At 37.0% G+C, this 13,897-nt stretch overlaps 2 protein-coding genes across 9 annotated transcripts in view; one reads left to right on the forward strand and one right to left on the reverse strand.

Moving 5' to 3' along the window:
- LOC108976043 (protein bunched, class 2/F/G isoform-like) overlaps positions 1-271 on the reverse strand; it is a gene marked incomplete at its 3' end in the record, with an annotated part of 38,984 nt that extends 38,713 nt beyond the window's left edge. The window contains exon 1 of the mRNA XM_018944943.1: positions 134-271. The remainder of the gene's footprint in view (positions 1-133) is intronic.
- LOC108976065 overlaps positions 1-13,897 on the forward strand; it is a 46,687-nt gene that overhangs the window by 12,727 nt on the left and 20,063 nt on the right. For all 8 annotated transcript variants that reach the window (XM_018944979.1, XM_018944974.1, XM_018944975.1 and 5 more), the window contains 2 exons: positions 2,494-2,616; positions 2,879-3,042. In XM_018944979.1, the coding sequence (XP_018800524.1) occupies positions 2,494-2,616; positions 2,879-3,042 (287 nt within the window). The remainder of the gene's footprint in view (positions 1-2,493; positions 2,617-2,878; positions 3,043-13,897) is intronic.

Here is a 13,897-nt window from a genome sequence, read left to right on the forward strand (position 1 = left end):
ACAATAAATACAGGCGATTTAAGTTTAAAGTATCCTGTATAAATATGTTATATACAAAAAAATATAAAATAAAATATAAACAATTTTTTTTTTTTAATTCCTTACTAAAGATCAGCATTTGTTTTTAACTTACCGTAAATGGCTTTCATTTGTTTACTCTGTCGATTTCATTGAAGTCTGTTTGAATTTTTTTCGCATTTGTGTTGTGTTTTTGTTGTGTGAGTTTTCCGGCAGTGATTTCTGTAATATAAATGTGGCCTGCGGCGATTTGGCTGCGTTTGAAGCGCATGTAGTGTTGACGGACGGCTAAAAATATAGAAAATGCTTTGCTAGAATAATTTTGCGCAAATATACTAATATTTTATACATATTTAAGTGAGTTATGGTTTAGAGCAGCGCTTTGTTTACGTCATGAATATTTTATTAACACGTACGCGTTGGTTTCCTGTCAAAAGTTTTTATATGAAAAATCTGTTTACTACAAAAAAATATGAAATTTTATGCACAAATTTATAGAATTCATATATGTATGTACATATATATATATATATATGTATATGTATATACATGCAAGTGTATGTATTTTTTTATGTTCGGTATTAGAGAATTAGCGAAGTGTATGTTATTATATTATAGTATTCTGATGTTGACAATAAACTGTATAATGCAATTTTCAATTATTTCTTAATGGATAGRCGGAGAATTTTTTTGTATTAATATAATAGAAAAAAATTGTCAGATAATTGTTTTACGATTTGTGGCAAAAAATTTAAACAATAYGGTTGAATTTAAGTATGGCTTTAGCCTTTGGGTAATTGTGTACATAATTTGATAACTAAATTTASCAACTAAATTTAACTCTTTTGCAATATTTCGATGAATCGAATCGATTTAGCCATGTCTCTCAGTTTTTGAGTCCTTTTTCCTTTTAGTCCTTTTTCRCGCAAGCAGCTACACATTTGTCAGAATCGGCGATATCAAGCGAAGCAAATGGGTGTGGGAGTGGTAGTGAGCGAGGGCAAGACGAAATATCTCCTGTTATCAAATAAAGCGTCGTCGTACTCGCGGCTTGGCTCCTCCATCACTGTTGACAGTCATAACTTCGAAGTCGTAGGTAATTTCGTTTATGTTAGGCTCTAAAGGTTGGTAGAGGGAAATATTATCAGAAACTCTCTATCAACTGCTGTTTCAGACTTCCTTGATAATGTAGTGTGTTTCAAGCGGAGGTTTTTGCCATTGAGATAATGGTAGATTTACTTCTATGGAATGAAAAGTTAGATAAGTGAMTATGCACTCTGATAGCAAGGCAGGGGTTAACCGTGCGTTCTGGGCTGTTTAAGGAATGTGTAAATTCGTTTTCAATGGCACCGATTAACTTTGTAATAAGWCTAGTATGGGTGTCAGGCYAYAGGGAAGTCGCAGGTAACTGAAAAAATAATGAACRGCAAARGAAGGGTATTCTTGSCTGCCYATTAGTGGAATGGGATYAAGTCGGTGCTGACTCTCCTSGTGTGTKCTGCTACTTGATAGCTGGGTATGGCGGAAACTTGGCCAACGCTGGGCTACCATTGGTTCAAGATCATTTTGGATCAAGATTATTTTGGTTCAAGATCGATCTTAAGAGCTCTCGGGAGTTCTTCGCCATCAGTAAGGCTAGCCTCTCCCTACTTGTGTTGGTTCGAACCGGCCATTGTCCTATTGGCTTGGTTGTAAGGTTGAGATTCTTAATGATGCCAGCCGCCGCAGCTGTATGGAAGAAGACGAGGTGGAAATACCACAAATTTACCCTTTTTTTTTTTGTCTCGTGTTTACGAGATCAAGGCTTAAACAGTAAGGTGCTCAAATTTTAGACATCCTGGGATGGTGGGGATAGAAATTAATCGCCTGGTCACATCTTTATCACAAGGCGCTTTGCTGTCTTATAAGTTCGAATACAGAAATTATATTTGAATAGCTACACTTCAAAGTGGGGTCTCTAGAACAGCCATCTCTCCCAGATCACTTTTCGCTTTTGAGATGATCATTTGGACTTATAACTCCGTAACTGAGTTTGCGAAAGACAACATACCCACAAATATTTATAAGTACTTTGTTTGGTTTTAATATTTTGGATAGGTCACAACCATGTTCTAAAATATTTTTAATGAAAGCTTTCCAGCGCAATTTTCGCTTGGTGCCTACATATTTTATATTATAATATTTTGTTTGCATCTTTTCGAAATTTATGTATTAGTTCCGCAAAAGCTTTTTAGGCTTAYAGGTAACTCTGCAACCGATTGAGTTTCTGAAAGCTAGCATAATCACAAATGTTTCGAAGTAATCTGCTTGATTTTGGTTTTTTTCACAGAAAGTAACCCTATTATAAAACCTTTTTAATGAAAGCTTTCAAAAGAACTTTTTGTTGTGTTGCTACTTTATACAATACTATTTTCCTGTGTTATAATAAATATGCTTATTAACTTGTACTAATGTTTATTATGCGAAAATTTGCAGCAACATCATCGCTACTGCCCTACTTGACCATACACATGCAATCGATCGGTCTAACAGTGGAGGAGATTGCCATCATCTACCTGGCATTGCCGTTCACTACCTTCCTCAGTCCGCCAATTACAGGTATGTTAAACATCCAGCATGTTGCTAGATGCGATACACCCATGCCATGACGACAAAATGCAAAGTGTATTGCATTGCAACATTAATAAAGACAATTTCATTAAAATCCATTTACTTTTACTCGCAGCAATTGAACGACCKGCATTGCTCGCAAATTGTACGATATTTGATTTAATTACTATCTTAATTGAATGTATTAAAATTTTCACTCTTCATTTTCTTAACACTCTTCTCTCCCTCTCCCACTCTTTGGTTTCTGCAGGTTTCCTTGTCGATAAATTTGGCAAGTACAAACCGGTCGTCATAATGAGTTTGCTGCTGAATGCACTTTTCCATCACTCGCTCTTGTTTATACCGCAACAGGAGATTCCAGGTATTGTGCCATCGGCGTTTGTTATGCGCCATCCTGATACCGGCGATATAGAGGTGAGTTGCACAGCACACTTGAATATTTACTCATCCATCTCCATCTCCATTCAACAATCACACAAAAGTATTCAACATGCCATGTACCGTTAATTTCATTGTTTTACCAACTTGCACGCTTTGTAGGTACAAAGTGCTTGCAGCGCATACTGCATACCTGTGGTATACATACATACATATGTACATATGTCTGTGAGCCTCATTGTAATGCCACTACAACATCAGTTCTTTGTCTCGTGCTGCTCGCTTTTCGCACTCCTTTTCGGTTGATTGCCTTTGGTATTTCAGTTTCCTTGGTGGACTAAAAACTCTCTGCTGGATTGTATGGCTGCCGGCGCATGCTGGCGTTCAAAACCAGTGATGTTAAAGTTTTTTGGTTACTTATGGCAAAAACCTACAAAAGTGTCAAGAGAGAATTAACATGAGTTTTGCAAAGTTCGTTTGTATTTTCGTTTACTTCCAGGAACTGCTCTCGGGCAAGGAGATGGTTTCGATGTAGGTTGACGACCGATACGTGGTGGATGTTCAAAACCAGTTAACTTTAAAAATCAGATTGCTACTRTTTTAAGCAGATGAGAAATTATATAACGGATTTTACTCCTGATTTTAGGACAACTTTGTGCAGTTTAGAAATTATAAGTCTGAAGTCTTAGCCCGCTAGATGGCGCTAGTTGCAAATTATTGCAGAAAATAGTATTTACGGGCCGATATGGCGGGTGTTTCGGATTTAATGTATGGAAAGTGGTTAAATTTATTACTTCGAAGTATCAAAGCCTAACAGAGTAGGTAAAAAATCTTCAAAATAACGTGAGCGATGAGAAAGTTAGTAACGCATTCCTCGATAAATATGACTATCGAAATGCTTAATTTGGTCTAAAAATTCGGGTATGGAAAATCTTCTCGTTCTATAGTACAAAAATATCGATTTATTTCCATTTCGGATCAACACATACTTAGTAATCTCAAAAGTCTGTACATCTATTATAAAATTTTCTTCTACGTTCGCAAATGTTCGTCCTGAGACAAGCCTTGACATGCCTTACATTCATTACGTAAATTTCCCACAAGATTCACGACACTGGCCGAGCTCTTTCGCTATCAGAAATGAGTGCTTTCAGAAATTCCTTTTAATTACAACAATTTATGTGGTTGAGTGGTAGGTATGTACGTACATATGTACATATATACGTGCTTTCTTTGTACATGACCAACTGGTAAAGGCTCGCAATAGTCGTTGAAGCGACCAACGACTACACACCGAACTACAATAGAMAAATATGCTCCACGTATGCATAAGTCTGATTCCGTTCATATAAATGAATGTTTTCCAGCATGCCTTTCACAGAAATTGCGGTTGTTCGCTTTGTCTTSACCGACAATACTCATTAATGCTGTTGCTATTTTGGTGCTGCGTTTTAACCTTTTGTGTCGTGCGTAATTGGTGTGTAGGATTTTCATCTTAGCCATTGTTTAGCATTTTGCCACTTTTGTTTTGAGTCGATATTGAAGTTGCAACTGATTACAACACACTCGCGTGCATCTAATACACTTAAGCGTGTATGTATGTACGTGTATTGCTAAGCGCATGTGCTGCAGAGCAAGGTGAAAATTCAATCGATTCAGGCATGTTGAGCTCCACGCGGTTGAATAGTTGCTCAATTGCTTATTTATTCGAGTACTATAAGACTATGCTTAATGAAGAAAATGAAGATATAAGCAGCTGCTAAGTTATTTGAGTTCATATAATTATTACGAAAAATTTTGAATTACTGTCAGAAATGTTAATGGGAGTGACTTTTTGAAGACACACTAATTTGCGGTATGCCGAAGCGGCTCTCAGAGATGCTGTCTTCTGCAACTTAGCAAGCACTTTCCRTTTATGCTTCACATATCGGMWRWWWTTTCACTACCAAATAATAGTACTGATTGTGTTGTGTCCATGAACAGGCCGTGTGAGTGTCTGCGCTCGCATCACAACTGGTGTTGGTTCGCGTTTGGCGATGTTGGTATTACGAGCGGTTGTGACGACCGCGATGTCGTCCGCGTAACCTACGAGGTGGCATTCKTGTGGCATTTCGACGTGTAAAATTCCATCGTAGTTGACGTTCCATAGGTTCTGTTCTAAAGGGTATTTCCTTTTGTTGAGGGTCGTCACTTCTATCGTATAGAAGTTCGCAAGTATTTAAGATAGATTCGTATAATTTCCATTAAGCGGGAGTTCGTTTTGGATCGGATTTCAAGTTCATCTAACATACTGATCCATTTTGCCCATTTCGAACGCATTCCTTATAGCTGCTGTTGCGAGGAGGGTTAATGTACTCGAGAAGTTGTTCTTCGATGGGCTTCCTTAAAGCTACGCATAACCCTTTTAACGGCTCCGATCGTGGACCTGCCTRCTCAGAAGCCATGTTGTTTCTCTGATGGGGCTTCACTACTGCTTATAGCGGCTATGCCGTGGGATTTCAATAATATTTTCTGAAGGTTTTCGGACGTATCGAGCATGCAAAGAGGTTTGTATGCTGAATATGTTTTGAACTAAGRCCACTTGTCCGCATAGACTTTGGAATTCATATATTTCTACAGGAAAAATACCAACGGTTTGATATCACACGATCCAGGTGGCGACTTGGCCGGCCCAAAACGTGAAATTATCTGCTCACCGAAATGCTCTCTCAACAAATCCATTGAATGATAAAGCAAATGTAGCCAAGATAACGAGCTTCAATTTCAGGCATCAAATAGTCGTTTATCATGGCACAATAACAGTCGCCATTGTCGATTACGTGTTCATCGTCATCGGCATCGATATGATTTAAAAAAAAAAAAAGTATGGACCGATGATTCCACCGGCTCACAAATCGCACCAAACCGTTGGTTTTTCTAGATGAAATGGCAGCTCTTGATTTTCTTTCTTTCTGGAACGAAGAGCATCCAAATGAGGAAATTTTGCTTGTTTGCAATTCAACTTGAAAACTTCGGACCTTCTTGGAACTATTCAAGAGCCCATAGAGCGAAATGATATCGCGTGGGAAAGCCCAGTGGCTTTTGTCGTTGCTCAAGCTGTATTTTGTACGCTTTCAATTAAAATGCGCCAAGTCGTTTCATGCGTCAGTCCAAGTTGTTGCGAACGGCGCCGAGTTGATTCTACATCATCTTCGTGTACACTCTCTGCTACGACTGCTATTTTTTCTTCAATGYGCGCTGAACGTGATATACGGATACTATACATGCTTTAGAGAACGTGAATTTTCGTACTAAAGTTGAACAATTTGTAAACCTTGCTCAGTGGTAGGTCTTTCCATGATGAAATGCAAAACAATACTGAGGGAAAATAACATGATAGCTTGACATGACTCATGCGCGATCAGTCAAAAAAAGGCTACTGAAAATGTCACCCAGTATATATATATCATATATCAAATTAATTTGTCGAGCACAATTTTAAATCGCGCTCAAACTCTGTTAACAGTTCATTGATGGAATTTCAAAAAACGTTTATTTTCCATAAATCATCAAAGAAGCTTTAATAATATTGATCAATTAGTGTAAAGTTTTACTAAGTGGAGCCTTTTTTTATTTAAAACATGTGAATTCTATTTACAATTTCCATCTCATAGCTGTCACAATTTTTATAAAAAAAGGGAAACCAGAATGTCTAAATGAATAAAGCGTACTATTAATATTTAATTAAATATTTTTTAAAGGATACTTTTTGAAAAAACTTGTTTTTTTTATAAAAAATATAGTATATAAAGTTTTTATGCAACAAAGTGTTTTTGCTTATATTAATAATAATTTTAATATTATCATTCATTTGTATTACATTTTCGCACAGAAAAATAGTTGCAAAAATTCCCCGCCACATGCATTGCAAATTAAATTTTTTTTAATTGCAATCACCCTAATTCCTATTTCAAATATCATTTAAGTGGTTATCAATGATTTTATGCCATCAGCTTAGATATGTAGCCACGCAARAAACTAGAAATGCGGCGAAAAACTTGTCAAATGATTTTATCCAAATCAAATTTAATGGTAAATTGAGTGAAATAACGAAAACATAAAAGTATAAAACGCTAATCAAGMATTTATTTACAACGGTAGTGTGATCAATTTCTCCATTGGCACTTTTCCGCAGAACCAGAAAAAGCGGCAAAAATGCGCAAAGCCGAAAAAATGATAGTTACACGCATACACGCACACATACATAAATTCATTGGTATGCACAACAACAAATAGCCCAAACGAAAAGCACTCACWACTCATTGCACTTGAAAGCATAACTGCTCAATGAAATCAAACGCGGCTAAATAGCTGCGAAATTAAGGGGAGAAACGCAAAAGAGCATCAAGGAAAACCATTTAAATTTGTAGGCACGCATACACATACATACATGCATGCTTAGAGTCATACATTATTAACAATGTGAAACGTTTATTTATTTTATGCAGTAATTTAATCGAAAATACATGCTTGGTCAAATTTATAGCCAAATACGAAATGTGGAAATAAATAAAAAAATAAAATAAAAGAAGAAAAACAATAAAAAAAAATAAAATACGTTAGCTGCTTCTGCACCTGAGCTAGTATACCCTTCACATATAAAGCAGTTTCTTTGGAAATCAATTTTGTTYGCTCAGTTTGTATGACAGCTATATGCTATAGTAGTCCGATCTGGATTTTCTTTTCAGATTTCATAGTGCTGTCTTGGAAACCAATTTTTGTCAAATTTCAAGAGCAAACTTTGTTAAATAAGAAAGTTTTTCATACAAGAATTTAATTTTATTTTTTATTTAGTCCGATCTAAACAATTTCTTTGGATATAGTAGCGCTGSCTTGTAAAACAATCTGTACGAATTTTCGTGAAGATACTTCGTTAAGTAAACAATTTTTCTATATATGGACTTAATTTCACTTGTTCAATTTGTATGGCAGCTATGTATATGCTATAGTGGTACGATTTGTACAATTTATTCAGGGATTCAGGGATCAGCTTTCGATAGTAATAGATGCTAAATTTCGTAAAGATATCTTAACAATAAAAAAGTTTTCCCTACAAGGATTTGATTCTGATCAGTCAGTTTGTATGGCAGCTATAAGCTATAGTAGTCCGATCTGAATAATTTYTTCGGAGTTTGCAATATTATTTTGGAAAATAACACATGCCAAATTTCATCGAAATAACTAATAAACGCGTTTTCCATACAAGGACTTGATTCTGATCGTACAGTTCATATGACACAATGTGGGGTAGTCGCCCAATATCGGTGATTCCAAGAAATGAGTAGCTTCTTAGCAATCAAAGAACATGTGCAAATTTCAGATCGATATCTCAAAAACTGAGGGACTAGTTCGCGTATATACAGAGGGCGAAGGAGAGACCCAAACACAGCCGGATATTGGCAAATCGGCTCAGCTTGGCATGCTTATCATTTTTATATATTTTTTACGGGGTCACCGACGTTTCCTTTTCGCTGCTAAAAACATCGGTTGACTTTACCCCGTTCAGGGTATAAAAACCAAAAAGAACTTTTCTTTCCGTATATGAGCTGTTAGCTATTGGTATTGGACCTTGGTCATGGTTATTGGTTTGTAACGACTTTTATGCTTGTCACAGACATATGCGACAGTCTCAATCACACACGCCCACACACACAATAATAAATCGCTTCGCACACATGTTTATCCAAATAGAAATGTTTATTCAGCCAMTGGACAGACATTGTGTAGACTTACCGTTATGCCTTTACACGGGCTAGCATACTGAATGCTAGCAAATGCAATAAAATTGAAATGAACATATGAGGGCGTCTTATTGAACTGACATTACAAGCACGTACGCACACACTAACAAATAAGCAGCTTTCCATTTGCGATTGACTTTCGTGGAAAGCCTGTGTGTGTGTGTGTGCGTGTGCAAATCGTTTTTATGGTGTATGCTGCGTTGCTGCCATTACATAAGTACGCACCGCAGTATAAATTTTGGCAGGGATAATAAATGTGAAGCGTTCGCTGGCGTTGTGCTGCTTCCAAACGAACGAACAAAACGTTAGTCTGCACAATTGTGGTAATGGTAATGTAATGGTAATGTATTATTTATTTACCTTATGCAGTATTTGTTTAAGTTCAAGGTAGATTTTATAAGGAAATATACTTATGCATATACATGTATGTATATGTATACTATATATGGGAAAATATAAAAGTATATGCAAAAAGATATGTATATAGTGATTTCATATTTCATGTTTGCTTATAATAAAATTCTTTGTCCGAAAACATGCATTTATTAMAAATATTTTCTGCTGAAATTTGTGATTTGTTTGCTAAAGCATGTCCTGCCAAATATTAATCTCTGAAATATGYTTGAAAATTTCGTGTGTGTCAAGCGAATTCTAATGAATTTCCTGAGTTCTTACAATTGCAAAAGCATTTTTGAAGATACTCGTACACGTGCATATTTGAAGACACAAACACATATGCAAAAGACACATACACACATTTAAAGGATACTAAAGCATACATATTTCCATACCCGTTGGCCTCTGCACCACACATTTTCCTTTAAACATAGTTGCTACATTTTCTTGTGTGTTTCCAAAATCTTCTTTCGTTTTGCCGACATTTTCGATGCAACAATATTCGTTGTGACAGTTCAAGATGCACGCAAATCCATGTGAAAAATTGCTTTATCGAATTCTTACAAYATTCACCTCAGTGCATAAGTCACGACTTTAAATGTCAATTTTTCATCCTTAAGTCAATTTTAATTTTTTTTATTTGTACATTGATAACTTAACTTTAAATTGACATTTTGTTGAATTATATTTTCCTAAGTCTTGTCACGGGCCAAATTGGCTTTGGCATTTAAAGCTCCTAGACAATTAGGCAGCTGAGTTGTTGAGCCTACATTCCACTTGTTGCGGTGAGAATTTTTGTAATTTAGATTTGGCAACAAAAAATATGTATTTATAGGTATATATATATATATATATAAGTGTATCTGTATGTAAGTATGTATAAATATAAACATAACTATAAGATAAGTGTACCAATGTGTATGGATAAACATTACCTTGCCTACGCTTACCCTTTGACTAATCTAGATAAATATTTGACTAAAACAGTTATCTGCTTGGGTGGAAAGTTTTTAAGTCTTTTAATTCCCCTTTAGTTTGCTTAAATTATTTAAGATTTAATGGCCCTCATGATAGTTTTCGACGGATAGATATATATATATATATATATTCAAGCTGCTTACGTACAGCTAGAAACGAAACCATTGGTTTTCGGAAAAGGCAAAAGAGCAGCTAGTACGATGAGGAGGCGGGAGTAAACAGACTGCCGACCACGCAATTTTACAATCGACCACAACACGTGCGATATGTGGTAGATACCGAGCATTGAAAAGGGTAGCCGAGATGCGTGAGTATGAAGAGCTTGACAAGTTGGCCAAGAGGGGTAATGTACGAAAATTCTACGAAAAGATGCGGAGACTAGCAGAATGTTTCAAGACCGGAGTATGGTCTCGTAGCACCTCAGAGGGGACGTAGTGACTCATGGCTAGAGCGTATTGAAATTATGGAGGGAATACTGGGGAATACTGGATGGCAGTGAAAGCATAACGACAGGAGAAGCCGAATTCGCTTCCCCAGTCGATAACGATGGAGCAGACGTTCCATTGTCCGACTAAGAAGAAGTTCGAATAGCAATAACCCGTCTGAATGACAACAAAGCGGCGGGTGCCGATCGCTTGACAATCGAGCTATACAAATACGACGGCGAAGAATTGATAAGGTCGGACGAAAACATGCTCGATTTGGAATTTAAGTGTGCTATGTCCAATCCACAAAAAGGAAGACCCCATAATCTGCGCCAACTACCGTGCGATAAGCCTCCRCAACATCACATATAAGGTTCTATCGAGCATATTGTGTGATTAAGTCTTTCACACCCACCGTCAACAAACTGATTGGAGCTTACCAGTGTGGCTTTAGGCCAGGAAAATCAACAACATGCGCCAAATCTTGRAAATGTCTCGTGAAAAGAGRGTCGACACGTACCATCTGCTCGCCGATTGTCTGTATTTGGCATTCCCGCAAAACTAATACGGCTGTATAAACTGRCGTTGTGCAACACTAAAAGATCCATTAGGATCGGGAAGGAMATCTCCGCGCCGTTCGATACCWAACGAGGTTTCAGACAAGGCTACTCCTTATATTGCGATTTCTTCAATCTTCTCCGGGAGAAAATAATTCGAGCTGCAGAGCTAAATAGAGAAGGCACCATCTTTTAAAAGAGTGTACAGCTGCTGGCCGTTGATATTGATATCATTGGCTTCAATAACCGTTAGTCTTGCTTCCACCAGAATGGATAATGCAGCGAAGCAAATGGGTTTGTGGTGAGCAAGGGTAAGATGAAAAACCTTCTGTCATCAAACAAACAGCCGTCGTATTCACGACTTGGGTTGCACGTCACTATTGACAGTCATAACAAAGAACAAATTCTACAAGCCATTTATCATCGCCGTCTGGTTGTATGGTTACAGGAGTGGACGGTAACAACGTCTGATGAGTCAGCGTTACGAGTTTTCGAGAGAGAGGCGGAAGATTTATTATCCTTTGCGCATTGGCAACGGCGAATACCGGCGAATGGATGAAAACACTCCAGCTCTGAGAGCATTCGACGAAGTACCCGGAGGAAGCAGAGAGAGAGGAAGACATCAACTCTGYTGGAACGACCAGGTGGAGACAGATCTAGCTTCACTTGGAATCTYCAATTCACTCCATATAGCAAAAAGGAAGTAAGACTGGCGCGCTGTAGTAAACCCGGCTATAATCGCGTAAGCGGTGTCTACGCCAATAAAGARGAAACCACCATTATATGAAACTTTTTTCTATTTTGTTGGCTCATACGTTTATGACTTTTGTTGTAATCAAGAAGATATTATTGTKTTTTCTTTCAAAAGTTCACAGTAATAGAAATCCTGATGAAGAGAATTCTCGAACTATGAATAAAAAATAGTAATTGCTTTCTTTATCAATTTCCCCAAAAATCTGRCATCAAACCTAAAATACCCTATTTAACAAATTTCTTCTAGAAACAATTTCCATTTTCTCCATCTTTTCACAGGGGCTTATCTTCACACATGTCCAGATTGGTTTCAATATTGCAGCATTTTACAGAAGCTCCATTTCTATGCAAATTATATGCAGTGATATGCTATGCTTACGCTTACAACAACAACAACAACTTATGTAATATCTTACAATGTGCATAAAAATATCTCCGCTCTCATAAAAATCCCACATAAACTCTTATACTTGTATGCATGTGTGTGTGTGTGTGCTTATAAGAAAGGATTATGCGTTGCGACCTGGAAAAGGCTAAAATGTCGAGTGGCTTGTAAAAATACTACCGAATTGTTGGCATTCCACTCGAAAAGCCACAACACTGCGCAAAGCTGGCCGCATTATAAAATCTTGCCAAGACATAAATAGCAACATTAGCAATAAAAACTGTAACACAAGTAGCGACAGTGGAGTAAACTACTGCCGGTAAGCAGGAGTATGAAAGTATGAGGTGCATACGAGTCTATGAAAACATATGAATACAAATTTTATGATGTAAGCACTTGCCAGTGGCTGAGTTTCTGATATTTTTACATTGCAGAAAAAAAGCACTCGTTCGCAACTGGTTCGGGACGAGTGCGTCTGTTAGCGTTTGAGTGGAAACATATGGGAAACGAAGCTGTCACGTTGTTCCGGCGCCACTGCCGATTATTTTTTTAAACTTAAAGCTGCCTGCTTAAGTAATTKTTCTATAATTTGTTGGCATTAATTTGGTGTAGTTAGCCTGCAAATTGCGGGTTTCTCTAGCCTCTTTGCATTTACCTGCTGGGTTCGAAAGGATGCACTTATTTATATGTGTTTTATGGCATTCGTACGATGCTATTGTAAATTTTGCGCAGCGCAGCATTGTTGTTTTTATCTGCATTTTTTACGATCCACTTCTTGGGTGATTACAGTGTTGTTGCTCGCAGAATAYGTCAGTTTTGCATTTATCACAACAAGTATGACGGTTTACAATATGCTGGTATCTTATTCGATGGATCGACTTGTTTTAGAATGAATTSTAGTAGAGTAAGATAAGTTGGATTGATTTAGCGTGTGATGGGAAGACAAGCCAGTATCGCCCTATACACAGACTTGTACAACGCGGTTTGCGATGCCGATGTTTTTTCCGTTCCCACAAAGGATAAACACCAACCCAATTAATCAAAAAAAACTTTATCGACAGAAATTATGCCTCAACAATGATGGCAATAATAGCAAAAGTGAAGATTTTCTATTTTCTAGCTTTTCTATTTGATGCTCTCAAGTTTATTGATAGAACAATGAGAAAGCTTTTCTATTATAGGTGGGCTACTAACACCAGATTTAAAGGGCAATGATAATCTAGATTAACCGCCCAAGGTAGGATAACGTTATCTAATGTACAAGAATTGTAATGTATGCACAAAACTATCAAAATAAAATAACAACAACTAAACATAAGCTGATCTCATCTACATATGACAGAACGAAAAATTCTGCTAAATTTGAAGATGAAGTAAAATAAAAATTCACGGCAAATCGCTGTTACTTAATCAGTTTCCACGATGTAGGGTTCTACACTATCGAAATTGACCGACTCGTATGAGTATAGTATTCGGCCAAGCAATTCGGCAATCTGATCCTGTTTTAACTGGTTAGTATGCGACTAAAAAGTTCAACTAMTACATTATCTTGTCGAAAAATGTTTCACTATCAAGAAACAAAGAGACGAAGCAATCGSAATTTACTTTCTTGTATGG

The sequence above is a fragment of the Bactrocera latifrons genome, unplaced genomic scaffold, assembly GCF_001853355.1.
Source record: "Bactrocera latifrons isolate USDA-ARS-PBARC rearing strain unplaced genomic scaffold, ASM185335v1 scaffold_72, whole genome shotgun sequence".
NCBI lineage: Eukaryota > Metazoa > Arthropoda > Insecta > Diptera > Tephritidae > Bactrocera > Bactrocera latifrons.